The 26,694-nt window shown below is 34.8% G+C and overlaps 1 protein-coding gene and 1 long non-coding RNA gene across 4 annotated transcripts in view; one reads left to right on the top strand and one right to left on the bottom strand.

Annotated features, from left to right (window-relative positions):
- The window catches only part of LOC126969748 (uncharacterized), a 304,380-nt gene extending 294,341 nt beyond the window's left edge, over window positions 1-10,039 (bottom strand). Inside the window, exon 1 of the long non-coding RNA XR_007730443.1 lies at window positions 10,006-10,039. This is a non-coding gene — a long non-coding RNA (uncharacterized LOC126969748). The remainder of the gene's footprint in view (window positions 1-10,005) is intronic.
- The window catches only part of LOC126969720 (rho GTPase-activating protein 15-like), a 75,265-nt gene that overhangs the window by 46,592 nt on the left and 1,979 nt on the right, over window positions 1-26,694 (top strand). Inside the window, exons 1-11 of one of the 3 annotated variants that reach the window (XM_050815275.1) lie at window positions 1,492-1,651; window positions 8,495-8,627; window positions 9,494-9,708; window positions 11,372-11,518; window positions 13,209-13,321; window positions 14,206-14,320; window positions 18,450-18,567; window positions 23,155-23,286; window positions 24,417-24,592; window positions 25,607-25,745; window positions 26,107-26,212. In XM_050815275.1, coding sequence (XP_050671232.1) covers window positions 1,613-1,651; window positions 8,495-8,627; window positions 9,494-9,708; window positions 11,372-11,518; window positions 13,209-13,321; window positions 14,206-14,320; window positions 18,450-18,567; window positions 23,155-23,286; window positions 24,417-24,592; window positions 25,607-25,745; window positions 26,107-26,212 — 1,433 coding nt within the window. In that variant the 5' untranslated portion in view covers window positions 1,492-1,612. Of the gene's footprint in view, window positions 1-1,491; window positions 1,652-8,494; window positions 8,628-9,493; window positions 9,709-11,371; window positions 11,519-13,208; window positions 13,322-14,205; window positions 14,321-18,449; window positions 18,568-23,154; window positions 23,287-24,416; window positions 24,593-25,606; window positions 25,746-26,106; window positions 26,213-26,694 lie in introns of those variants that run through there. The other 2 variants (XM_050815272.1, XM_050815274.1) reach the window with 2 other exon arrangements.

The following is a 26,694-nucleotide window of genomic DNA, read 5'->3' as shown; positions in this document are numbered from 1 at the left end:
GTGTCAAGATGCCATGCACTCAAGCATCTAATAGTTGCCGTAATAACAAAGCTATTGTTCTTAGGTAGTGCGGTATCTAGTTGGAGCGCAGCGGAGACCAATCCTTAATCTAAGATTTTTACCTTTAACAACAAAGCAAGAATTTGAAAGAAACTGATTCTTTCAAATCAAATCTGAAATGAACAGAAATAATTTAATCATAAAACTCAAATGGCTTATATAAGCAGTAGGTGCATCACCTATGAGATGTAGATTAATAAAAGTATAATGTAAACAAAGTTTCAACAGATATTATTAAAAAAAAAGCACAGTGGTCTGGACCCTGTCACTCTGGAGTGGTACTGGTCCATACTGCCATAAGGAGGATGGACCAGTAATTCAAAGCCTCGCCCATTCGGCTATGAATTTTTTTGCCTTCTTATTATTATAAATCTCATATTTTCCAGTAGGACACATGATACTCGACTTATCATTTTTCAGTTCAGAATTTTTTAGTAGAAATGTATACATTTCCTATTTAGGCTAGTTAACAGCAATCTGAGTTTATTGCATCACTATTCCGACCTCCTTGGGTTTCTTCATCATTCGTACGGATTATAATCGATATAGGTTGCTCTGATTGCAAATGATTTTATTCAATTCCGCCGGCAGAGTAATCAGTGTACGCGTAATAATGCACAAGATAAGCACATTTCCTAACGTCGAATCGACGACCGGCAGCTGATAATGGCGACATAGTGTTGTTAAAGGGTCGATAGATTCATATCGATAAGGAATATATAATCCGCAGTTTTACTAATTTGGGAAATAAGCTGATAGTAGCCAAGTAGTAAATAGTTTTTATGTGATTTTTGAGAGCTTTTTAAGATAGTCTAGTATTTTATGGTACTAGCACCTATGTCTGCCCCTCTGAAATCGCTTGCGTCTCATATGTCAGGTATATTAATAGATGGGATGATCAATTGCACTGATTCTGCGGACACCAAAAGTATTACCAGCTTTTCTCGCCTCTGATTTTTTCATCAGGTGTCTTTGACTTTCTTAAGGTATACTAGAGAATTTCGCCGCTACCATGCCATATTAATTGTCCCAAAATTTTGTGTTTCAGTCAAGGGCTTGCCGCAGTAAACGTTAGGTATCCACTTATACCAAGTAATGTAATTTTAATAAATCGTTGTCTTAATAAAAATCTTCATCCGGTTGATTTAAAACGTAAGTAGCAATAAAATGAGACTTACGTAATAATGACTTAATGTAACAAATGATGGAGTAACGTGCTCGTAACATGACATAAATCACCTCATACTCGATATTCCTTCGCCAAGCAACTTAAACTAGTTATAAATACATACAATTACTCCATTTATCTATTACTTTCGACACGCAAATTACAGTTGCAACAGTCAGAATGTATCGAGTTCAGCTCGCAATCGAGCGATTACTACTTACATCGTTTCGAGTTCGTCGTGCAATGATTTCCACAACACTAGCCCATATCATTATGTTATGCGCAGCCACAATGCTTGTGTGTCATGTGTAATAAATAATTTTCCTGTGTGTTAACAAGCAATTTATATTGAAATGCCATGAAAATGTGGAGGTTTGAGTTATAATGTTCAAATTGAAACGTGGAAAGACTTGGTTTGGTGAGGTGAGCAATATTTAAAGTTTATTTATCAGTGGCATTAGAAAAGTGCGTAATAGTGCCAGTCAAAGTAAATAATAATTTATTAATTTTTATAAGAGCTATTTGAAATGTGAATATTATGTTCTCTTGGGTTCCTAAGTTTGTCAGTGTCATATCTAATCTTATTATGTACCCGTAGGTACAATATGATTCTTAACACTTCTAATAACCGTTGTTGGCATTAGAAAAGTTTTTAAAAAGAATAATGTCACCTGATGTAGCTGTTAATAATAGTAGGCACAATATGTAAATTTTTGAACAATGATTCATTCAATGCTAAATTTGTATTATGAGTTGCTTGTTAAAGAAGAATTATATAAATATAGTTATATTAATGTATGTATATATAAAATTTATTACAAACTAATTTGTTAAATAATGTAACATACTCCATTTGATTGAAAAGAGGGGCCGTTGAGTTTCTTGCATGTTCTTCTCACGACCTCAACTGTTTACGAACGTAAATGGTAAATTCAATAATTAAAAAAAAAGCCTAATTGAATAAAGTTTTTTTGACTTTGACTTTGTTTCTGGGAGGAGTATTGCTGTCACTTATGCCAACGCCCCCCTCTAAGTCTATTTGCACGTAAATTTTCCGGCTAAACCGATTTAAAAAAATCATATGTTTTTGTATGTAGGTACGTTGTGATCGAGTTTCTCGGTGATATGAGATCATCATTTCCTGTATTTCGCTGTGTTCTTTTTCGTTTCGTTTCAAAGCATTCCTGCAGACTGCTGTGTCTAATAGTAAAATATAACATTGATCGTAATTAAATAGATATTAACAGATTTATAAAACTAAAATAATCCTTAAATACCCCTGAGTAATGTATGCTACTTTTAGGAACCATCAAAAATGCATCATAATCAATCCATTAGTTTGGGAGTGACGATGCCACAGACAGACACGTCAAACTCCTAGATCATTTAAACGTCTCGATAGCCTACGACATCTGTGAAAACGTCGAAAAAAATGTATTTAGATCTAACCTCTATTTTTAGCAATTCACGCACACTAACACAAAGTGACATATAAATCGCGAGTGTAAGACATAGCTTGTCACGTACACTAAACTAATATTCCTGGTCTGTTTTTATCGGTTGTCTAACAGCAAGAGACTCTATCTAGACGTATAAATTATCTAAGTTCAAACTTATAACATCTCTTTTTTGTGTCGTTTTAAAAATTAAGTTACTATAGGGTGGATGTTAAAAGATAGCATGTAAAGTGTGAAATGGAAACCTTTTTTTTCATGAAAATATGGGACGAGACGAGCAGGTCGTTCAGCTGATGGTAATTGATACGCCCTACCCATTACAATGCAGTGCTGCTCAGGATTCTGGTTGATTCTGCTTCAGGAAATACCCAAAAATCCTGAGCGGCACTACAATTGCGCTCGGCACCTTGAGACATAAGATATGTCAAGACGTCACCTCCAGGGGTTCCAGGCACTGATCTGAACTTGACTGGTTTTAATATTGCATTATCAACCTTAATGAAAACGAGTAACTAATGATGTAATTCAAAATACATCTCTGTTAATTATTTTCCTTTCCGCGTCTGGTTGGAGTTTTCAATTTTTTTTTTCATTATTCATCATTTACGTTTTGAACTAACCATCGCTCTGTTTATCACGTTAATAATAACTGTTATTACACAAATAAAATTTGAAAACAATATTTTATGAACGGTGCGGGACTCGAACCCACGACCTCTCGCGTTCCGTGCGTGTGCTCTTCCAACTGAGCTAACCGTGAGAACCTGAGAGTTGAACAAAGCATACAAGATGACGATACTTCACTGAAATAGTCAGCTCACTCGCGAGTGTAGTCCCGCATCGTTCATAAAATTTTGTTTTCAAATTTTATTTGTGTATTAATCCCAGAAGTGAGGGTTATCACTTTAAAAACATAACAAATTGTTTATAACTATTATTATCTAGATTAATGTTCTTTTTAATTTATTCACACACAAAAAAGGTATTTTACAATAATTTTACTTAAATTTAAGTACAAAGATAAACCCATTCGGGTTGTACCGTGTACTACACTCGTAGCATGTTATAATATTAAATTAAGAGAAAACTAAAAATATACTAAATGACATAATATCAGTACTTAAAACTAATAACAATGTAACTTCAAAAATGCGTTACAATTCTTAACATTAATCACTTATTCTAATTTTTACAAACTTATTATATTAAATTACAAACAAACCAAGCTGTTGAAAAGTGTTAATTATTGTATGTGTTGAGAAGTTTGCTACGAACTTGGCTTTCTTTTTCACACTTGTTTTTTTGATGGTAGTCCCTTATTTGCAATGAGTCAGTGAAATAGAGCCTTCATTGTAAACCTTCAATGCCCTACAGTATTGCAGTAATAATACTTAATTATCAGTAACATACAATGTGTGTGTACTGAATAAAATCTATCTTAGATTTTTAAGGTAAAATATATATTTATTTAATCAAAGTTAATCACCTGGTTGCCTACACATTTCTGCAATATCACGGGAAAGTTATCAGAACTCAAAACTCAACAATGACCCTGAGGACATTTTGTATTGTTTCTTGTGGAAACAACTTATACCATATAAAAACTGTCTAAGTCGCTTATAAAATAGGTAGTTGGTGGGCTTTGGGGTCTATGACTACGGAATATGTCGGAGGGTTTGTAAATTCCAGTCTTGTAGAGTTAAAACGGTTTTTCGAGCCGTTTGAGTCTTGCATGTCATGTGGCAATTAGTTAATGAATCGGCTGTGTCACAACTTTCGCCATCATTGTTTGACGTTCAGTACAATAATTATATCACCCGGAAGACTTCCACTGCTAGACAAAGACTTCACCCAAAGATCTCCACGATGATCGGTCCTGCGCTACGGCGATCTTGACCAGGTCGTTGGTCCATCTTGTGGAGGTCCTACCAATACCGCGTCTTCCGGTACGTCATTCGAGGAATTTACTGCCCCAACGGCCACCTGTCAGTCGAACTATGTGCCCTGCCCACTGCCACTTTAGTTTTGCAATGATTTGGGCTGTGTCAGTGACCGGTTCTCCTACGTATCTCCTCATTTCTGATTCTATCTCACAGAGAAACTCCAAGCAATAGCCCTCTCCATTGCCCTCTGAGCCATCATGAGCTTTTACATCCGGTCCGGTACTAGCAACACATACTGGTTGAAAACCAGTACAATACTAAGACTAAATTAAATTAAATCTATAATTACCAAGTGTACCAAGAATACTGGCAGCATTTCCGAGTTCAATAGCTAGGCTAGGCTAGACCGAAATAGCTAACAGCGCTTGGGTTTCCAATAGCCCTATTGAGGCTTGAGTAGATAGTACAAATAATTAATACATATTATAATTGTACTATTCCTGCTATACCGAATCTCAGAAAGCTGTTGTGTTTAATACTCAGTTAACATCACATTTTCTGGCTAAGCTTCGCTTTAGGGCATTAGCAGCTTTTGTCCGTTTTCTCCAAAATCAGTTCATTTCTCTGCCGTTTCAACATGGCAAGGAAAGCTTGAGTGGAGTGTTTCTGTCTGTACGTCAGTAATATCATGGAAAGCCATTTTTGGAGCTTTTTCTATAACAATGAAATTTGGTCACTATTGTGGTTATATCCCTATATTTCCTGGGTAGTTTGATATGAATCGCCTTGTACTTTAGTTAATTGATTATGTATTTTGTTCGAACCCTGTGGTTAGGGCACACAATTAGGCTAGGTACACAGACATTTACACACGTACTAGCTAGGTTTCATGCACAAGTGGTCCAGGTCCAGATACCAATAATCAGGGATAGTTTGCAGGGGTAGGTGTTAGGGCCTACCTTCTTCCTTTTTTCCGTACACGTCTCCAGTTCGCGTAGAGTAAGGTGTCGGTTACCTTAGTGGCTGGTCTTCCTTGGGGTTGGGGTATATTTTTTTAATCTAGAATGTTATAGCTGCGATGTCCTAAAAGGCTCTCCCACCAAAGAGGTTTAAATTCGAATCCTATGAATAGCCAGTAGTACCAACGCCTTAACTAATCGCGATAAAGTTAATACTTACGACCTTGTTATTAAAAAATAATTAAATAGTTTTTGCACCTCAATACGACCTTGTTGGTAAAGTTCTATAATACTGAATGGTATCGCAATCGCATATTTTAAAATAGATAAAACATCGCTAACTTCCGGATCCATTGTCAGCTGGGTTTCAGTAGATTGTTTTTTTATTTATTAAGGAAACAATCAGATACATCACTATTGTATAAAATTAAGTTAAATAAAATATAAAATTACAATATTGGATGTATCCAAGAGTTTCACTGAGAACACAAAATAATACAATTACTCGTATACAGAATATTTAGGCGAATATACAATATTATATAAATCAAGACAGACAGACATACCAGTGGATATAATAATGAATAAAGATACAAGGTTTAAGGTTACGACAGTAATTGTTGTTTTAACTTATTCTTAAATGTGTGTTTAGTGAGAAAATTTTGGACGAATCATTTCTTTCATAGCGTTTTAAATCCGGTATCATGGGTACCAACTGCATGGCTGGCAACGAAAAAAAAGGTAAAACGTCTGGAATTTTTGAGGCCAGTGGATGCAGAATAGATATGACGGATTTCCATACAAACTGACATCCCCTATTTCAACTCCTTCATCTATTTTTTTGAAATAAAAGGTAGCCTATGGCCTTTTTCAAGCTCTAATCTATCTCTGTACTAAATTTTATCAAAATCGTTTAAAAAATTCATAACTGTAACTGTACGGTGAATGTATTTTGTAAATTAAAATTACCAGTGAGAGGCTCCTTTGCACGGGAAGCTGGCTAGATCATAGGTACCACAACGGCGCCTATATCTGCCGTGAAGCAGTAATGTGTTACAATCTCGTGCTCTGCAAAGCGTTGATCCTGTGGATATGGAGTTGTCTTCTCAACTCTGGTTTGTGTATCAGTAAAAATAACAGCTCGGGCTTCTTTGCACAGGAAGCCGGCTAGATTATGGGTACCACAACGGCGGCTATTTCTGCCGTGAAGCCGTAATGTAATAATAATAATAATAAAATATTTTATTTGCAGCTAAAAAATGTGTAATTAACAAAAGTAAACTTACCAAAACAAAATATATTACAGCTTAAAATTAAAATGAAACTTAAACATAATAGAAATAAAAAACATCAGCTGCAAATAGGCACAAGCTCGGCATATGCTGACACACATCATGTATGTCCAGCGCCGATCTTCCGCTTGAGCCATTCTGTGACCTTGAAGCTGTCCCAATACGAATGTACGCTATGATTTTTATAATTTTTAATTTTGTTGTGAATTACACGTTTTCATTTGCGACTTTCTCGGTGTAACCAGTATCGAACCGATGGTTGCTTGCTCTGTGGTCTTCAAGCGTCAACCAACTGTCTAGGTGACAGATGACACTGTCAACTGTCAAAATAATTGCAGGACTTCTAGCCACATTATATCAACAAACAATTATTGTTAACTAATATGTTATTCATTTGTGCATTAGGCTTACAATTATTTTGAACTAAAAATACCTACGACATTATTTTGCAGTGTAATACAATCAAAACCAAAATGATAATAAAAATACTAGCACCATACAAAGAATAAGTACCTACTAGATAAATATATTATTAAAATGAACTATGATTAGAGAACGAAAATAGATAATTAGTTCGGTTGTCAAACGAATCACTTATTAATTTAAGAGGGAAGATCCTATAGTACTAAAGAGACAAGAGCAATCTGAATCTAACCTATATTACACTCATATCTTGAGCCAAGTTCTCTTGTGCTCTTTGCTCCTGTAAAAGACATTGTCTTAATTTCGTTTTAAATAAGGATAGACTTTTTAAATTTCTAATAGGCGGTGGGATGTTATTCCAACATTTGGATGCCGAGTAACGAAAGCTCCCTCTAAATGACGCCGATCGATGCTTCTCAATAACCAAATGTGTTAACATTACTGTGTTTCGGTCTGAAGGGCGCCGTAGTTAGTGAAATTACTGGGCAAAGGAGACTTAACATCTTATGTCTCAAGGTGACGAGCACAATCGTAGTGCCGCTTAGAAGTTTTGGGCTTTTCAAGAATCCTGAGCGGCACTGCATTGTAATGGCTAGGGCGTATCAATTTCCATCAGGTGAACTTCCTGCTCGTCTCGTCCCTTATTTTCTTTAAAAAAAGCCACTTGGTAGGTTTTTTTTGTAGCTACTTAATTTAAAACAATGCTTTTATAATATTTAATTATCAGTAAATATAAATTAATGAATAAAGTTTTCGTCATAATAATAATAATCACAAAAATTTGTGTGAATGATTAAATTTTATACTTTACCTGTTTATGTGCAGTGTTTCTGATACAATTTCCTGTACATTCATGCTTAGGCATTTCATGGACATCATCAGGTCGGGAAACAAGGCTTTGCATATCATATGCATATAGTAATAAAATCCGTCTTCGCTCTTTTATTAAAAGTTAATTATGATGGGATATGATAGGGGGTCGTTCTTTTTTTTTAATGAAAAATAAGGTACAAGACAAACAGGACGTTCAGTTGATTATAATTGATACGCCCGGCCCATTACAATGAAGTGCCGCTCAAGATTGCAGCTTGAAAACCCCAAAAGTTCTGAGCGACACTACAATTGCGCTCGTCACCTTGAGACATTAGATGTTAAGTCTCATTTGACCAGTAATTTCACTAGCTACGGCGCCCTTCAGACCAAAACACAATAATGCTTACACATAGTAACTTAATTGTAACTTTTGTTTCAGGATAGCTTGCAAGACGCACCAAGTAAGTCATGGAACTGGTCACCGACGTCGGAGAGAACCCGCTTAGATCTGGAGAGGAGTTTCAGCAAATCCAACTGCGAGAGTCCTCCGCTATGGGTCAGCAAGAGACTTGGTAAGTTCGTTTTCATCCAACTTTAAAGTGTGAGAAAGGTCTAAAATCTAAATTGTTCTATATTTTTAACCGACTTTAAAAAAGGATGTGGTTTTCATCCGACTTGAAAGTGTGAGAAAGGTCTGAATTGTTCTATATTTTAACCGACTTAAAAAAAGGAGGAGATACTCAATTCGTCGGTTGTTTATTTTTATATGTTTATTAACTAAAAATAACAAAAATTGTACTAGAATTATATTAATTGGATTGTATAAAAATACGCAATTATTTTTTAAACTTTAAGTGCTTATTATACCTATAGTTTTTGAAGTCGGTTATTTTTTTCTAAAAATTTTTATTGTTTTTTTTTTGTTTTGAACACTCGCCGCATGTGTTCAAGTCTGATGCTTTTCTTAGGGCGCGCGTCCATTGCATCACCTGTTTTCAATTTAATTTACGGAATTGTTGGAATAGTTTTACCAGTGGCTGCTTCGCGCAGGATGCCGGCTAGATTATGTGTACCACATCAGCGCCTATTTCTGCCGTGATGTAACGTATAAACATTTTTGTGTTTCGGTCTGAAGGGCGCCGTAGTTAGTGAAATTACTGGATAAATGAGACTTAACATCTTATGTCTCAAGGTGACGAGCGCAATTGTAGTGTCGCTCAGAATTTTTCAAGAATCCTAAGCGGGGCACTGCATTGTTATGGGCAGTATTTTCATAAAAAAATGTTATATTGTTAATGTTCATGTAGCAACGAATGTACTGTCGTTTCGAAAGCGCCAAATTAAAGCTTATTTTGTAAGAATACATCTCATAAACTCCTGTTTAAGAGTGTGAGTGTATCAACAAACAGACAAATAAAAACTGTTTCAAACATTACAGGTGGCTCGTCAGAAAACCTCCTGATAAATGCGCGCCGTCCGAACCATTTGCAGCTGCCTGCGTCGTCATCTGGAGACAGTCTGGATGTGGAAGTTCGGGAGAGGAACCCAGGGTTTCCGAAGAAGGAGCGGAAGTCCAGATCGATGGTGGCGCCGAAACACAAGATCCAGCGGCCGCCGATGTCATCACCTAGGTTGACGCATCACCCGATTGAGGTATGAGAATTTACATGCCATTTTTATATTTAGCTTCGTAAAGGTCTGAGGCATACTTTTTCGAATGGGTTTGACGTTAACAAGATTAGAACCACTTTGTACCATAAAAACTGTCATGCCATATGTGTTAAAATATTTAATAAGTTGCCAAAAGAAATAAGAGAGGAGACAGTGTTAAATAGATTTATAGTTATTTATGCAATTGTTGTGTAATAAGGGGTATTATAACAAGAATGTGGATTTATCACACGAGGCGAAGCCGAGTGTGGTAATAGTATCACATGAGTGTTTTAATACCTAATTATCAACAGTTGCATACAAGACTTTATCTACACCCAGAATACGAATCCTCTAAAAGATTCTGGAACAGTCAGCTTACCTGCTAACATTATAACACCAGTCCTAGTAGTAACCTAATATCATTAATTATTCATTATATACAAATAAACTAAGTATTAATGAAACAATTATTTATTTTAGTAGTAATTTACATTATGTATAAGTGCAATAATTAATATTCACTCGAATATAATGTTCTTTTGCAGCGTTTAAAATTAATCGCTCATTTTTTGTAAACAAAACAGTAAAAATATCGAAGAAAAATGGCGGGGATTCGAATAACCTACTTTTTTTTACGGCGCGTGACGTTCTGGTATGAAAAGCGCGTAAACGAAAATGTTCTTTTTTTGAAATTCATACAGATATCACGCATCGAGCAATAAGAATATGGCTGTCTGGTGAAACTCTTTGCGCATGAAGGGATCGAAAAAAAAACATAGGAGTGTTGTTATGAAATTCAGTACAAAATTACAACACTCGTTTGGATGATGTAATGGTTATTAGAACATTGGGTGTTTTAATGTTGGCAATAAGCTAACTGTTTCAGAATCTTTAATAGAAGATTTAAAGCATGGGTGTAGATAAAATTATTAACGCTACTGAAAAAAATGGTTTTACTCAATAAACGAATATTATCAAACGAAGTGGTAACCAATACTATTCCTAAAGTCTATAATTTTTTTTTTGATTATTCTTACTACTTTATCTCTTTACAAATACAATAATAATTTTATTAATTCTCTCCACCAAACAACTCCAAAAATTTCTATCTTGCACAACTTGTATCCAGAAAGATCCGGCTGTTACTATTACTTCACTCTTTCATTTTGTCATAGGTCAGCCTCTGTATCTTTTTCCCCCTTTTTCTTTTACGTTTTTTTGCATTACTGAAAGCATCAAAGCGAATACAATACAGGTTTTTTAATGTTGGGGCGTGGATCGTGATATATCCGTAACTGGGCGTCATCATCATCAGCAGCCGAAAGACATCCACTGCTGGACAAAGACCTTCCCCAAAGATTTCCATCACGATCGGGCCTGCGCTGCCCTCATCCAACGTATTCCGGCGATCTTGACCAGATCGTCGGTCCATCTTGTGGGGGGCCTACCAATACTGCGTCTTCCGGTACGTGGTCGCCATTCGTAGACTTTTCTGCTCCAACGGCCATCTGTCCGTCGAGCTATGTGCCCTGCCCACTGCCAGGGTCGTATTAGAACGTGACGAATGCATTCCATGGAATGAAAAAGCTATTAAAAAGCAACATTCGACATTAAAAGTTATAAAAAAATGTAAAAGCATAAGTTAAGTGTTTCTCTTTCGTAGGCAACAGTGTTGTACGAGAGTCCAATAAAACGCACCAAGTTCTTTGAGGGTGGCAAGAAGAGTAAGAAGAACTGGACTGACTGCTACATGATTCTCACTCCGACTGCCCTCGTCTTCTACAAGGATCGGCGGACATATTTAGCAACGGTAAGCTCACATTATCTATTTGTGAAGATGTTATGAAAGATGAAAAAGTTATATGTTATCTTATGTTCACTGTCGTCATAACTCTAGCCTCACCTTACAAGTCCTGGTATCATCTTCCCGTGGCAGCTGGGTCACGTGATAGGCTTAAGAATACGTCATCAGTGGCGAAAACTGTTTCGTTGATTTACCATTGTAATGTATATGTTTTACACCATCGGAAAGTAGAGATTTTAACGAACAGAAAGCACACCAACTTTTTGAATGAAGCTGATATTTTGACGGGTGAATTTTCGATTGAAAATAAGGTTCTTTTTCCATATTTGAGTCAAAATAAGGTGGAAAAATAAATATTTTAATTGAAATAAATTACAATGTATTTGGTACATAAAACTTTTCACCAAATTTCCTGGATAAAAATAAAAAGCAAAAACTTAGTTTTATTTTTATTTTTTCGCATAAATTTTGAGGATATGTGAAAAAAGTGTGTAGGACTTACAGTTTTACCGAAAATCGAGATAAACCGTTTTTATCCTAAAACACCCCTCTTTTCCACTTTCCGACCTCAGACTGCCCTTAATTTATTTTTCATATCATTTTTGTTTTATTCTCTTCTATTTCGGTTTCATCCTACTATTATTTTTTTGGTTTCAAAAATTATCGACATTGGTCTAATAGGTGATATATCAAGTGAGCGACAACAAAGGCAGTCCCGCCTAAGTAAAAATTTAAATTTAGTCTAGTATGAAACGTGCAGTGGGATTTGACATAATTTTGAAATACACCCAATATGGCGACGAAGTATAATCCGGCTAAGTTTGAAAGCCAAAAGTTGCTTAAAACGCAGTGGATTTCTATTCGAACTGACCACAGTTCGAATAGAAAAAAACCACCAGGTGAGGGCAGAAAACCTATTTGAGTTATAGTTTATATTAATATTACAACACTTCTTTACACCGCGCTATTTCAGACATATTAGATTAAGGACTTCAACTTGACATGTAAAAGGGTTGCCACCTAACAATAATATAATAATGTAGCAACTTTAGTAAATTAACCATTTCGGCTATCTTCTTTTTTATGGAATAGGAGGACAAACGAGCCTACGGGTCACCTGGTGTTAAGTGATCACCGCCGCCCACAATCTCTTGCAATACCAGAGGAATCACAGGAGCGTTGGCGGTCTTTAAGGAAGGTGTACGCGCTTTTTTTTGAAGGTAACCATGTCGTATTGTCCCGGAAACACCGCACAAGGAAGCTCACTCCACAGCTTTGTAGTATGTGGAAGAAAGCTCCTTGAAAACCGCATTGTGGAGAATCGACACACATCCAGATGGTGGGGATGATATCCTAACATGTGCGTGTCGTGCGAAGGTGTAATTCGGGGGCAGGAATCAGGTTCTACAGCTCTTCGGAACACTCCCCGTGATAAATGCGGTAAAAGACACTCAATGAAGCGACATAATTCGAGTTGCTCTCTGTTGCACGCGGTCAAATGGACCGAGCTGATACTGGGGTGCGCCAGACCAGAGATGACAGCAATACTCCATGTGTGGCCGTTTCTTACAAGGTTTTAGCCGTCATCTGTCAATCTACCAATGATGCAGTCATTTCATACAATGGAGTGAATCTATTCTATTATTTTGAATATCTACATAAAATCATCGTTTGAGTTCAAAATATGTTGTTTCAGAGAATGCCAAAGCCGATGAACGCGCCGCCAAACGCGGCAGCTCCCAGAGCTGAGCTGGTCCTGCCGTTGCTCAACGCCCACATTGTACAATGCATTCAGATGCACACACGACGGTAAGATTCACTGCTGATACATTCCAGAATGGAGTTAAATCACTGACCTCTACTATATACCACTTGACTGGCGGCTGTAAAAACGGCTTTTGTGCCTGTTTGATATTCGCCATTTTGGAGCTTGGTAACAAAACCAGAAATGACAACCTCAGCAAAACAAACATCTATAGGAAAACTATTCACATAAAAAAATTATACTTTATTACGTTGATTCCTAAAGTATAAATAGCCGTGTTATTTATAAACGACCGAAATTAATTCGAAATGCAAAAATACTTCAGAGTATTGTACGTTCCTTCGCAGCCATTTGTATTGTACGTCAAAATTAGTTCTCCGGACGCTCGCGAGTGGCGCTTCTAATAGGCACAAAAAATTTGCAAATCAAACATGAAATAACCCTGTCCAGTGGTACATCCATTCCCCCTCCCCTTTCCGATTTCGACCAGCTTGCTATAGAAGCTCGGTGCCATACTTTAAAGAAAATGTTGTTAATTTCTTCTTTTTTTAGGAAAAGAAAACTTGACATTCTTATGTGTCATTTCCTTGATTATCTTTGATAATTTATACGTCTCGATAGAGCCTTTTGGTGTAAGACAACCGATAAAAACAGGCCAGGTTTAATACTTTAGTATGCGTGACAAGCTACGTCTTACACTCGCGATTTATATGACACTTCTAAACTATTTTTGTTCAAATGAGCCGGAAGCCGCTCTTTTATACCCTCGTCCCATGAAATGACGCGCTGTGATTGGTCGGCTGTTGTGACGTATTACCCCGGAAGAGACACGTAACAAAGGTGATGGGACTAAATTTTGTCAGATATTGGCGAGAAGATTTTCACTTCAAAAGAATGTACTCAAGTCCTAATTTCCTTATAATTCCAGATTCACCAGATCTCTTGTTCTGACCGTGGAACATGACCAATATCTCCTGCAAGATGAGAATGAAGAAGGTGCCAAAAGACTCCTGCAATGCATACAAAATGTTATCTACAAACTGGTAAATAATAAACAATTATATATATTCTTTTTGCTAAAGTTCTTAACACATTGCCCATTTTAACACCAATTTGAGGTCAATGAACGATTTTTCCCACAAAAAACACATTAAATTGGTAGGAATTTGCTAGGGCTTAAATAAAATTTGAAAAACAAAATTTTATGACGGTGCACGGTTAGCTCAGTTGGTTAGAGCACCGGCACGGAACGCCGGAGGTCGTGGGTTCGAATCCCGCATCGTTCATAAAATTTTGTTTTTCAAATTTTATTTGTGTATATGGTGCCTTATTCCACAAAATAGCTGTTTTGTTGCAAAGTATGTTTGTAGTCTACATTATGACAACAATCTACGAGTACATGGCTGAGGTCTAACACCTAAGTTTCCCTTTTTAGGATATTAGTACTCCCCGTGCGTCGGTGAGTTATCGCGTGTATCAAAGGTGTGTATAGGTTTTAGTAGAATAGGTAGGTATTACACATACTTAGTATAAGCTTTTACTTTTGAGTATTTGTTTATATATTCAAGTAAAAACCTAAAATAATCCTAAATTTAAAAAAAAAAGTGCCAATCAGGTTCATTACTTGAAGTTCTTCTCATCAAAGCTCATCCTTTTTCCAAGTGGTGGTAAAAGCAAAAAGAAAGCTCCCATTATACTGTCTCTTAAACTTACTCCACGAGCACTAGAAATATACAAAATTTTATAAAGAAAATTTATGAACGATGCGGGATTCGAATCCGCGACCTCTTATCAAGTACGCATGGATCTAAAATGGTATATCTTGTTATACTCTTAGGTTGTGGCTCCATCGACAGGATCTATTTTACAATTGATAACCTGCACAACCCCAATATTAGGAAATAGTATGTTAGGAAATTGACTTGAGATGTCGCTCTTTCAAATCTAAACAAAAACAAGTAGTGAGGGTTATCACTTTTAAAATAAAAAAATATATATGCATATATTATATAATATACTACATATTTATGTTCAGAAATAACATAGTTATTCCTGTGTTAATTGTTTTCATGCATTATATCGCTCCGTCTATGTTTCAATAGCATAATATCTCATTGTTACTTCAAAAGGAAGGTGCAACGACCTATTGTTGACAATTAAATTATTTAGTTACTCGTTGTTGGTCGTTTTGCATCAACCATTGATGAATGTTTTCCTCTTTATTTATTTTTTAAATCAAATATTGTCTCCGGAATCATTTATAAGTACCACTATAATATATAATGAGTTGTAGATAAGTTTATTATAGTGTTAAAGAATACGAGACTGATCTGTGAAACTATTGTGTGCTGTGTAGAAGAAGTTTTCGGTTTTAATTTCATAGAATAGGGTATATTCTACTTCTTCTTTAAAACAATGGTTAGTTATGAAAATATAGATTATAATGTGATTGACCAATTTTACCTACCAACCTTTTCAAATGAATAAAGTATTTTCAAATCTCTCCTTGAATTATAAAAATATGGCTCTCTATCTATCTATCTAAGTGATCCGAGAGCCTGGGACTAGATTTTGTTTATTTTATAGCAATGACAGTACAAAGTCGTTTATTTTATTAAAAAGTGCGCATTAAAAGAATGCTGGGATAGTTCCTTGCGTCGCCTCTTCTCTCACAGTGCGCCATTTGTTACCGAAGCGGTAGTTGAAATGACATTAATAAAAATTCTAAAGAAATCAATTTTGAGAAAGTAAAAGCCTTTTATGCCTTTTATTACGGATATGAGGTAATTAATATATAAAATGCACACAGCTTGAGTCCTCTGTCATATATACAAGGCTCGTCCCGCGTCTGATGTGATGATTCAATACCATCAAGATGAAATAGTTAAGCGCTTATTACACTTGACTGAATTTAGTCGTCCAAATTCAGAAGCACTTACAAATTAGAAGCTTCTGATCACACTGTCCTAAATTTAGTTACTGAATTGATTACGACTTAAAGCGCGATGAAATCGGACGTGTCGTATACGAGGATCACTCCAGACACCAAAAAATTGAACTTTACCTAGCCCTGGCCATTGGCTCCATTAAAATAGAAAAAAGAAGAACATGAGTAAAGGAATATTTATTACTGTGCAGAAAGTTCGCAAACATGGACATTATGGGTGTTTTAGATCCAGCGGACTTCAGAAATTATCCACGAATGTAATCGAGATCGTTTGACATATTATTCAATCTTCTGACACTTTTTATTCAAAAGCTCTTGCTTCTTTTATCCTACGAGACGATATTAGTGCAAAACAAAGATTGGTTGTAACACTTAGATTTATTGCAACAGAAAATTCATATCAAGAATTGAAATTCAGTTCTTTATTATCCCAACCCCTGCTGGCAAAAATTATCCCTGAAACTTATTGGGCTATTACCATTATTCTGGAATATAAAATAAAACTTACATACGTCGTCCACGCACGAAGAGCTACGAGCGACTGAAATCAGTGACATAATACGATTACTTCCCAAATGCGTTTCTAATTAGGTTTCTAAATGATTCAGTCAGTCAAAAACCATTCTTATTTCTATATAAATATAGAATCCTAAGCAATAATCGCATTCAGCAAGCTAGAATCCTAAAGGATGCTAGCTTGCTGAATGCGATTATACTTGTCTAAATTGACTACCAACTAAATTCAGTCATCTTAATAAGTGCTAAAGCACTAAATGTATAAAAACCCAAAAAATACAACTTACGCACTCATAGAACTTCACTCACTTCACTGCCAATAATGACAATTGAGATTTAGCTTACTGACGTGTCTGACGTTTGCGTCACGCCACGACAACGGTAACATTTCCCGCTAAAAACTTACGCATCTGTCAACAACCATACACAATAGGTAAATTAAACATTTAAACCAAAATGCATCGTCTACAATGACGTAAGTACCTATTTTGCATCTACGTCATTTGTCGCATTGCAAAAATACAATTTACTTATAGCTTTTCTATCTCAAGAAAACTGTAATGTGCAAACAAAGCGATCTCAACGTTCATTATAATTTATACTTCATTAGATTCATAGGTACTTATATATTATTTTACATGTTTAACTTAAGTTTAAATGATAAACATTATTGTTCGCGATGAACAAAAGAAATATTGATATCTTCTTAAAGAAGTACATCCGTCTGTCTTAACAGGATTACAATTATAGTTTCTTGTGTAGTTCAGGCGTCGTGTGCAAGTAGTTGAAGTAGAATAGAATAAATGAATGAATGAAGGTTGTATTTGACAGTTAGATGAAGGATGAAGTATGATTGACAGAGTATGTAAACGAAGTAACTTTTGAGTTATTTGATGGGTTTAGGTGTATGGCTCGATATAATAATTTAATTTCATCCAGTCCACGATAGGAAATCTGGCGTCGACAATTATTAAAACTAAAATTTATATAATACTAAACTCAAATCTCACAAAACTCTAATCTAAAAAAGCGTTTCGCGCAACAAAACATAATTAATATTATACCTACACAGAATTGATGTAAAAAACATGGTTTGAAGCCTTAGATTAAGAATTGGTCTCCGCTGAGCTCCAACTAAATACGCCACTACCTAAAAACAATAGCTGTTTTATTACGGCAACTATTAGATGCTTGTATGCGGGGCATCTTTCAAATTTTGTAACACACGGTTTATGTTATTTTACATTGAAATTAATAAAATACAAAATACTTACTGATGATATGTGATCCCAGTGTCTTTCTTATTTCTTGTAGTATAATTTTTACAAAGTTTTACTACGCAACCCGGCATTTTAGTTTCAATTATTAGCAGATTTTAACTGAACAGTGTGTGACGTTGACATGCATGTTCGTCACACACTGCTCGAGTAAGCCCACTTGGGCGTAGTATTAGTTGCCGCACTTTGCGACTAGCCTGCAGTATCTAGTTGGAGCGCAGCGGAAACCAATCCTTAATCTAAGAAAATTGATATAATAATTTCGGTCTTAATTGATTTTCACTTTCTACTTCACTTACAGCCGAATTTTATAATTTTTTCTGGATATTTTAGCCTTTTGTCAAAATACATTCTTTTATGAAACATAGTATCACTTTTTTTATGCTAACGATTAATTATTTACTTATTTATATAATTTTATTTTCACAACAGGGTCCACCAGCGTTAGATGACAGACCTAGTCCGCAGTATCTCAGCAGTAACACAGATATAGAAAGCCTGGGTAGGACGCCCCCTGTCTCTCGGCACGCAAATAGGAACAAACAGAAAGGTAAGGCCATCTTTGATTTTGACTAATTATACAGTAAAAGAGCGATCACGGAGAGATGAGCCAGCTACTACATACACAGAGAATTTGTAAGTTTACCCGAAGAAAATAAAGGAACCTATAAATCTGATTTAAATAATAATAATAAATTCTTTATTTCAACCAACAAAGGATCATAAAGTGTTAGTAATAAAGTAACTTAAAAACCTAGTTTTAGTAAAAGTTATCTTAAAATCTAAACCTTCCTAACTTAGGACAGGACCGACTTGTCAGCACATATATCACACAGCAGTAGTTCAGGTACTGACAATCGAACCTGTGAGAAAATGCCCTCAGAATTCCATTGGGGCTAGCCCGGACCCTACGCAACAGGGACGTACACCGCTTACGCATAGTCGAGTCGTTATATTAAAAATAAAAATTACCGCTCTTTTGGACCTTCCAATAATATTGCATCTTTGAGCCAAAGGAAACCTGAAGTAGGAAAAACAAAAGATTACTATGTCTTTGTCGAGTGTTATTTAACGTATATCTCTATTTTGTTAAAGGGTTAGTGGGTATTGAACAGGTTTCTACAAATATAATCTTTAGTGTTGTAAGTCCCCCAAAACATAATGACGTATCATAATAACATAATGACATTATACTGTGGAAACAACTGAAATCAAATAGGATGTAAATACAACGTGATAAAAGTCGTGACTGCTTACGTAAAAATTAAAATTTAGTTTAGTATGAAATGTGCAGTGAGACTTGACATAAGTTTGAAATACTAATTAAAATTGGGCGACAAGGTATAATCCGGCTAAGTTTGAAAGCTAACATTTGCTTAAAAGGTAGTGGGATTTCAGTGGTTATCTGTCAATATATCAATGACTGCACGTTTCATACAATCGAGTGAATTGCTTTTTCGAGAAATAACGAGACGCTCTGTTTATGTGGCTGTCAGATTAAGATTATTTTCTGACTGCAAATGCAGTCGCACTCAGTCTGATAGCCAAAGCCGGAATATTTCTTGCATAACTCCATTGCAGTTTATGATCTAATGAAATTTCAAGATAATTAGTCGAGTCTACAAAATATGATAATTCCTCACTGTTCTATCAAACAACAACCACAAATTTAAACACTATTACGAACACAATTTTATTTTTATAAATAATAGATTTATTGCAAGTAAATCAATATAAAACAGCACCAAGAACGTTATTAATAATGCTTTTACAGTACAGAGTTTACAGACAAAATATTATGAAATGTAAATTAATAACACTTACCCGGACGACATTTTCTCGAGAAATTGCTAGTTAGAGAAGAAACCGGGGACTATGTCAGAAGTGCGGATAGCAAATGGAACTAACTGCATTGTAATAGCCAGGGCGTATCAATTACCATCAGCTGAGCGTCCTGCTCGTATCGTCCCCTATTTTTTTTTATTTCATAAAAAAAAGTAACTTATATCTGAGTCCCCTGCTGGGAGTGGTTGCGTGGAATGAGCTAGATCGTTTATTTATATATATAAAAATGAATTGCTGTTCGTTAGTCTCGCTAAAACTCGAGAACGGCTGGACCGATTTGGCTAATTTTGGTCTTGAATTATTTGTGGAAGTCCAGGGTAGGTTTAAAAGGTGAATAAATATGAAAGTGTTCGGAATAAAATAAAAACAACAATTTTGTTTTTCCTTTGATGTGTCCCCCGTCGTCCGATATTTGTTTTGTATGGACATATTTTCTATGAGAGAATTTATTGACGCACGGTTTGACAGTTCTGCTGTGAAACAATTTCATTAGTTGTAATATAAGCTCCCTAGTAAAATATTTTAGCATATAATATATATATAATAGCATATTTTACGAAATAATTCTTGATGTTATGATATATTATTGACAAATTAATAAAAAAACTTTAATTTATTTATTATATACAGAACAACGTCTGTCGAGTCAACTAGTAAGTTTATAAAATTTCAACGATTTGCATTGCTGCTTCAGTGGTTGTCACTCCAAACACTGACCGATTGTCTTAAATTTTCTAAGTATTATGTCATAAGATTCAAGGCTGTCTTTTGAACACATTGTGTTTTTTAAAAGGGTAGCATGATCGACACAGTCAAATGCCTTTGATAAGTCACAAGATAATCCTATTGCATTCACAGATTCTTATCAGATGCAATATATGTATTCCAAAATAACTAGTTCAGCATTAGCTGTAATTGGCCTCTCATTATATCGAACTGTATTTCATTTATTTTATAATTGAGAAAATTTACAAGTAAGTCCATAATCTGATTTGCATAAACTAGTTCTATAGGTTTTTTTTAAATCTTCGTGTTCACCTATTTCACCGTTTATTGTTTTCCACACAGCTCTTACGTTCATATCAGAAATTAAAATTTTGTTTATAAATATTGCTTTGGCGTCCTGACAAACATCCATGAATTGTTTTTTAATATCTTTTATCGTAACGGGTTGAAAATAATTTATCATAAAACTTAAAGAATCTAATACATTGAAAAGAACGATATAAATAAAGCTGTTCATGTGTTCATAAATGTCTTCAATAGTCATCCATCGTTTATGAGCGTCAAGGGCTATAGCAGTTACTCGTACTACACAAAGTCAGGGCGGGCCGCAGTTATATAAATTGAACTGACATCTGTCTGTCCAATTACAAGTACCACTATATTTCTCAACATGATTCAATATCCCGGTAAATACGTTGTGTTTGATTTTCCTCATTCCATTTGGCCACTACTTAATGGTGCCACTATGTGAGCTATTGTAATAAAATTTCATTATTGTTTCTTTTCTAATTAATGTTCGCAGTTGAGTTTGTGTATCTCAAGTGATTTATATACCTAAAAAATTTGCATCACAAATAATTGGTTTTTTTATTCTGTGTTGGGAGGTTTTTGATTCGAAGTTTTTAAATAATTATATCATTTTTTTTAATCCCTTCCGTGTTAATCTATCACGAACGGTATTGTGTGGTTTTCCAAATATGGTGATTGAACTATTCAATGTTTCTGATGATTTGCGGGTGCGCTAATATACGCACCAACTATCGACGAAGCGAATATTGTAAGTATTACACGCATAAAAAGTGTGGTTTTTAGCACGAAAACATAATTTTTTTGTATCTACTATTATTATGTATATTAAACTTTATAGATTATTATAACAATTATTTAGTTTTTCAAAAAAATTATAATATATTTATAATCACAAGGGGCAATGACGTCATTCATACAAAATATGACTGCAATACCAGAACCCTCCTTGAAAGATTAATTTAATGTTATCGGTATCTGGTTATAACACGATAAACTTCCATTATTATTGCCGATACTATCAGATTATTATTGAAATCGTAATGACTGTTTTTGGACAATACAGTCCCGCTTTTCCTACACCTTATTACATGTGTTAATACCAAATAGGAACTTGTGTTGTGAAAAATGTGCAATAAATAGAAAAAAAAAGTGTTTAATAATAAAATGTTGTGATTTATTAAAAATTGAGACATGGATTATTATATTGTGAAAGCTGTAGCCGAAATCGGTAACCCTGATTTGTCGGTGAAATTAGATAAAAATAGTACAACTGATAAGAGTAAAAGGACTTACATCGAACAAAGTGAAACAACTCATGGAAAGATTACAAATAGTAATTTAACTAAACTTAATATAAGCGATTCTTCAGAAAAACATAAAAAAAGTCCAGTGTCAAAACCAAAAAGTAATTCATCAGAGAAAGGAAAATATATTAACACAGAAAAAATTGTTATTCCAATTGGAAAGAATTGTGTGGAGAAAAGTAAACTAAGTCCAACGGAAAAGAACAAAAATAGCCCGACAGAAAAAGTGCATCATTCGAGACTAAGGAGTTTGTTTGGCTCACAGCAAAATCTCAATATTCCTAAACGTATGATTAAGTATTTGGTCCAAGTGCTTGATACAACTAAATCCTTTACTAATAAGGCGCTTCTTATCTTAGTGATTCACGCAACCATCCACCAATTGAAATTCTGTATTGAGCGTCACCTTTGAGTTTCATAGTTTGTAATGGTGTCTAAAATTACGAGTATAATAAAACTTATATACAAAGGTAACGTTTTTGATGTGATAATTTGAAGATCATAATTTCAAATGTCGGATTTGTAAGGAATATCAACTTAATGTTCCGTTTATCTTTTGATAGTTACGATAACGTTTTGTGATAACCTCTCCGAGCTATGAGTAGGTTTGTAATTTTGTGTTTGTTTTTGGTGTACGTAGCAAATATTGTGGTTGAAATAGAAACAACGCAAGAAGTTAAGCTCAAGGTAAATCTGATAATTTACCATGAATGTTGTGTGTTGATATTACTGCAATATTTTATTTCGTTGTTGTTAATTTGTTTTGTGAATAAACAACTTATGTCGTTGTGTATATTTTATTGTTAATTCTAAACATCTTTATCTCTTGGGTATCTTTCGGTCGGTGGCTACTAATGCTTACTTTAATTCGGTCTTCAGCTTCCTTTTCTCCACTGGCTTCTCTCATTTCACCCTATTATCATTAACGTTAGTATGCATGTTCAACTTTACAGCAGGTGGCAGCAGCAATGAAGATCTCAGTGACTCTACGGAAGTTTCCAAGTCGCACGTGAGAAGTAGACTTAAAAGATTCTTCGCGAAACGGCCTGCCATGGAGGTACTAGTGAAGAAAGGCATCTACAAAGGTTCGAATTGCAATCAATTTAATCAGTGTGCTATTTGCCACTGAAGGTGCACAAATACTTGTAGATTAGACGGTAATGTAGTGGTTTTTAGCTATAATTTTTGCTGTAATGCATGTTATTTAAATATTGCTTTATTGTTTGGACAGAATTTTGTTTTTTAGTGCGTACGAGTAAAATTATTGATGTAAACCTAACATAAACAAAGGTAAGTAAGTGTAGATAAGGTGTGCGCTTAATTGAAATAGACGAATATTGACGTAGACCAGTGTTTCATTTTGTATTTAAACCTGGATTAACTCCTTAACTCTAATATTGGTGGATGGTTGATCTAATTCTAACCTTGTGTGAGATTTAAGTTTTTATGTGTATAGGTAAGTATAAATATATTATATTATAATTCGTAAGTATTCGGAGCTAGATTTGGTAGTAACAAGCACTTAGGCTATTTTAAGTATTTATGTTATTGTTTTCCAATAAGAAGTCTTTAATATTGAGGGTTTATAGTAATATTCCACTAGCGCAGTGTACGTGTCTCAAGAGTACGCGCGAGTTTAGCGCAGTAGTTAGTTGATTTCTAATTGTGTAATTTCAAAAAACACTTTTAAGGCATTTGTATTAAAAGGTATGTTTATATTGTGATGGGAACCGAGGAAAACTTTGTTACTTTTACGTGATTGCTATATGAATACTTTTTCCAGTTAAAAGTATAAAATATATTGTTTCTTCTTCTTTAAACTTTCTGAATTGTCTTTAATGTATGCAATTTTCTTCAGCTTTGAAATACATTTTACTGTTTTCACCTGTTACCTTATATCTGCTATCAACTGTTGGTATACTCAACAGATACGTATGCGGATAAAGTTTTTACATTTAATTTCAAACGTCTAAATACTCTTACTTCTAAATGAATCCTTCTATACAGAAATGTTTATGTTATGTCATAAAGAATTAGGTGTTAGTTTTATACGTTTTGTATTCGCAGTAATTGTAGTTGATCTATTGGACTGCTTTGTCACGACTTTAAACCCCTAACTAGAATTTACATTTTTAGATATAATTTCTACATTAAAGGCACCAATTGATAAAGTTTTTTTTTAATATCGTGTAATAATTAATATATTTTGATGTAGATGAACCAGTCTTCGGCCGGAATCTCGAGGAGGTGTGTCCGCCGACCAGTCCGCGGGTACCGGACTTTGTCAGGGCATGTGTGAAGGAGATAGAGAGCAGTGAGGAAAATATGTGTACGGACGGTCTGTACCGAGCCAGTGGTAACTTGAGCCAGGTGCAGAAGATACGACTTGAGGTTTGTTGCATTTCTAGTGATACGATTGGACGGGACAGATTTGCGAAAATTTTAATATAATTTACGATTGTTTTGTTTATGGCTTTGGCAATAAGTGACGCAAGGGGCCACCTATAGTTAATCGCTATCATCAGCACATAACTATTTGATCCGCGTCGTAGAACTCAGAAAAAGTTTTGCCCGTCATGAGCTTGTAATTGGCACTCTCACCCTTCCTCTTCGAATCGTGAACTTCACCCGGAACTTTATTGCAGAAAAAGGTGTGATGGATCTGCCGTCGAGGAACACATTAATATGATAACACACACTGGAATTATAATGTGACGATCTATCGCGCTCTAATACATCTTGTCTACCGTACGACTTATTCGTATTATTATAGAAAAAAATGCGAATAAGTCGTATTAAATACATTTTCGTTTGTGCTATTTCGTGTAGTGCGCTAGACCAACGAGCTCTATAAATTTCATACGTCGTAAGCATAAAATTTGATAACTATTTTGTACTAGCTGACCCGGCAAACGTTGTTTTGCCATTTAAATTATTTTTAGAAGTAGACCGTTTCTTGGACTTTGTTTTATTTTTCTAAAATAAACGTAGCCTAAGTTACTCCTTATTACATCAGCTACCTGCCAACAAAAGTCGCTGGATTAGACGGAACAAACAGACAGGCAGACAGACAATAATTTTAAAAAATGTTATTTTAGTGCATATACGGTACGTATATGTATTCATAATATACATTTAGTAAAAAACGGTTATTTCAATATTACAAACATACACTCCAATTTTATTTCAATGTATAGATAATTCACACAATATTTTTATAAATTATAGCCTATATGTTATTCTGGTGTGTAAGCTATATTATTGCAAAGTTTCATCAAAATTCATTCAGTAGTCTTTGCGTTAAAGAAGTTCAAACATACATCCAGACATACAAACTTTCACATTTATAATATTAATAAGATATTTGGAATTACATATTCTTATACATTATCGTTTTTTTTTCAGATTGATCAGAACAACACCAATGTGATTGAAAATAGCAACGACATCCACGTACTTACTGGTTCGTTGAAGCTCTTCTTCCGTGAACTTAAAGAGCCTCTGATACCTTGTTCTATGTATGTCAGAGTTCTTGCAGCTTGCTGTAAGTGTTTTAACTTCTCTCGAAATTCCATTATCAAGACTTATTCTATTCATTGTTTGCAGAGCAGAGATTATCTTTACTCATTACAAGCTGTCTCTATTTTCACACTAATAAATTAACGCAAATGTCAATATCTCAAATTATCTCTGCTTCCTTATAACATTAATCGATTATTGCAACTTCTAAATAAAAATATAGAGAATGGTATATAAATCAAACGTGATAATATCAGTGTTTCGATATAATTTGCTCAGATTATGCTATAAATTTTTATCACTCAATTAATAAACATTGAAACTTATAATTTTAATTTTAAAATATAATAATTTTTAAATAAACTTAAATTTTTAACTCGTTGCAGCTATTAAGCCCAGAGAAGCAAGAATAAAGGAATTTAGGGATATCATTCAAGCTCTACCTCCATGCAATAGGGATACACTGAAGTTCCTTTTAGAACACCTTTTGAAGTAAGTTAACACCATAATAAGAATAATTATTTATATATCATTTGCGTCGATGGCACACTAATTTAAACCGTTGACTCCCACCACGAAGCCTTCGGTTCGATCCCCGTCCACCACATACCAATGTGTTTTTGGTTTTTGAATTCACATCTACGTTTATGCGACGCTTTATAAGGTCGCCAACGCTCTTGTGATTCCTCTCGTGTTATAAAAGAGTATGGGCTGCGGTGATCACATCATCAGCTCAAAATTATGAGCATAAATTGATATGAGATAGCTTTGTCAATTCGAATACATAATTAATTTCTTGCAAATCTTGCTAAAATATATTCTAGTCTAAAACAACTAACTTTTGGATATATTTAGAGACTCGTATATAGCTAAAATAAATTAAATTTACCATAAAAAAACCACACTAAAACATACCACTGTTGTCGTGACTAGCCAAAAGTAAAACTTCCATCCCATTAGAGAAGCTCTAATGG

This window comes from Leptidea sinapis, chromosome 19 (genome assembly GCF_905404315.1).
Source record: "Leptidea sinapis chromosome 19, ilLepSina1.1, whole genome shotgun sequence".
Classification (NCBI taxonomy): Eukaryota; Metazoa; Arthropoda; class Insecta; order Lepidoptera; family Pieridae; genus Leptidea; species Leptidea sinapis.
Note: the sequence above shows the minus strand (reverse complement) of the source record. Positions and strands in the feature narration are given on the sequence as shown.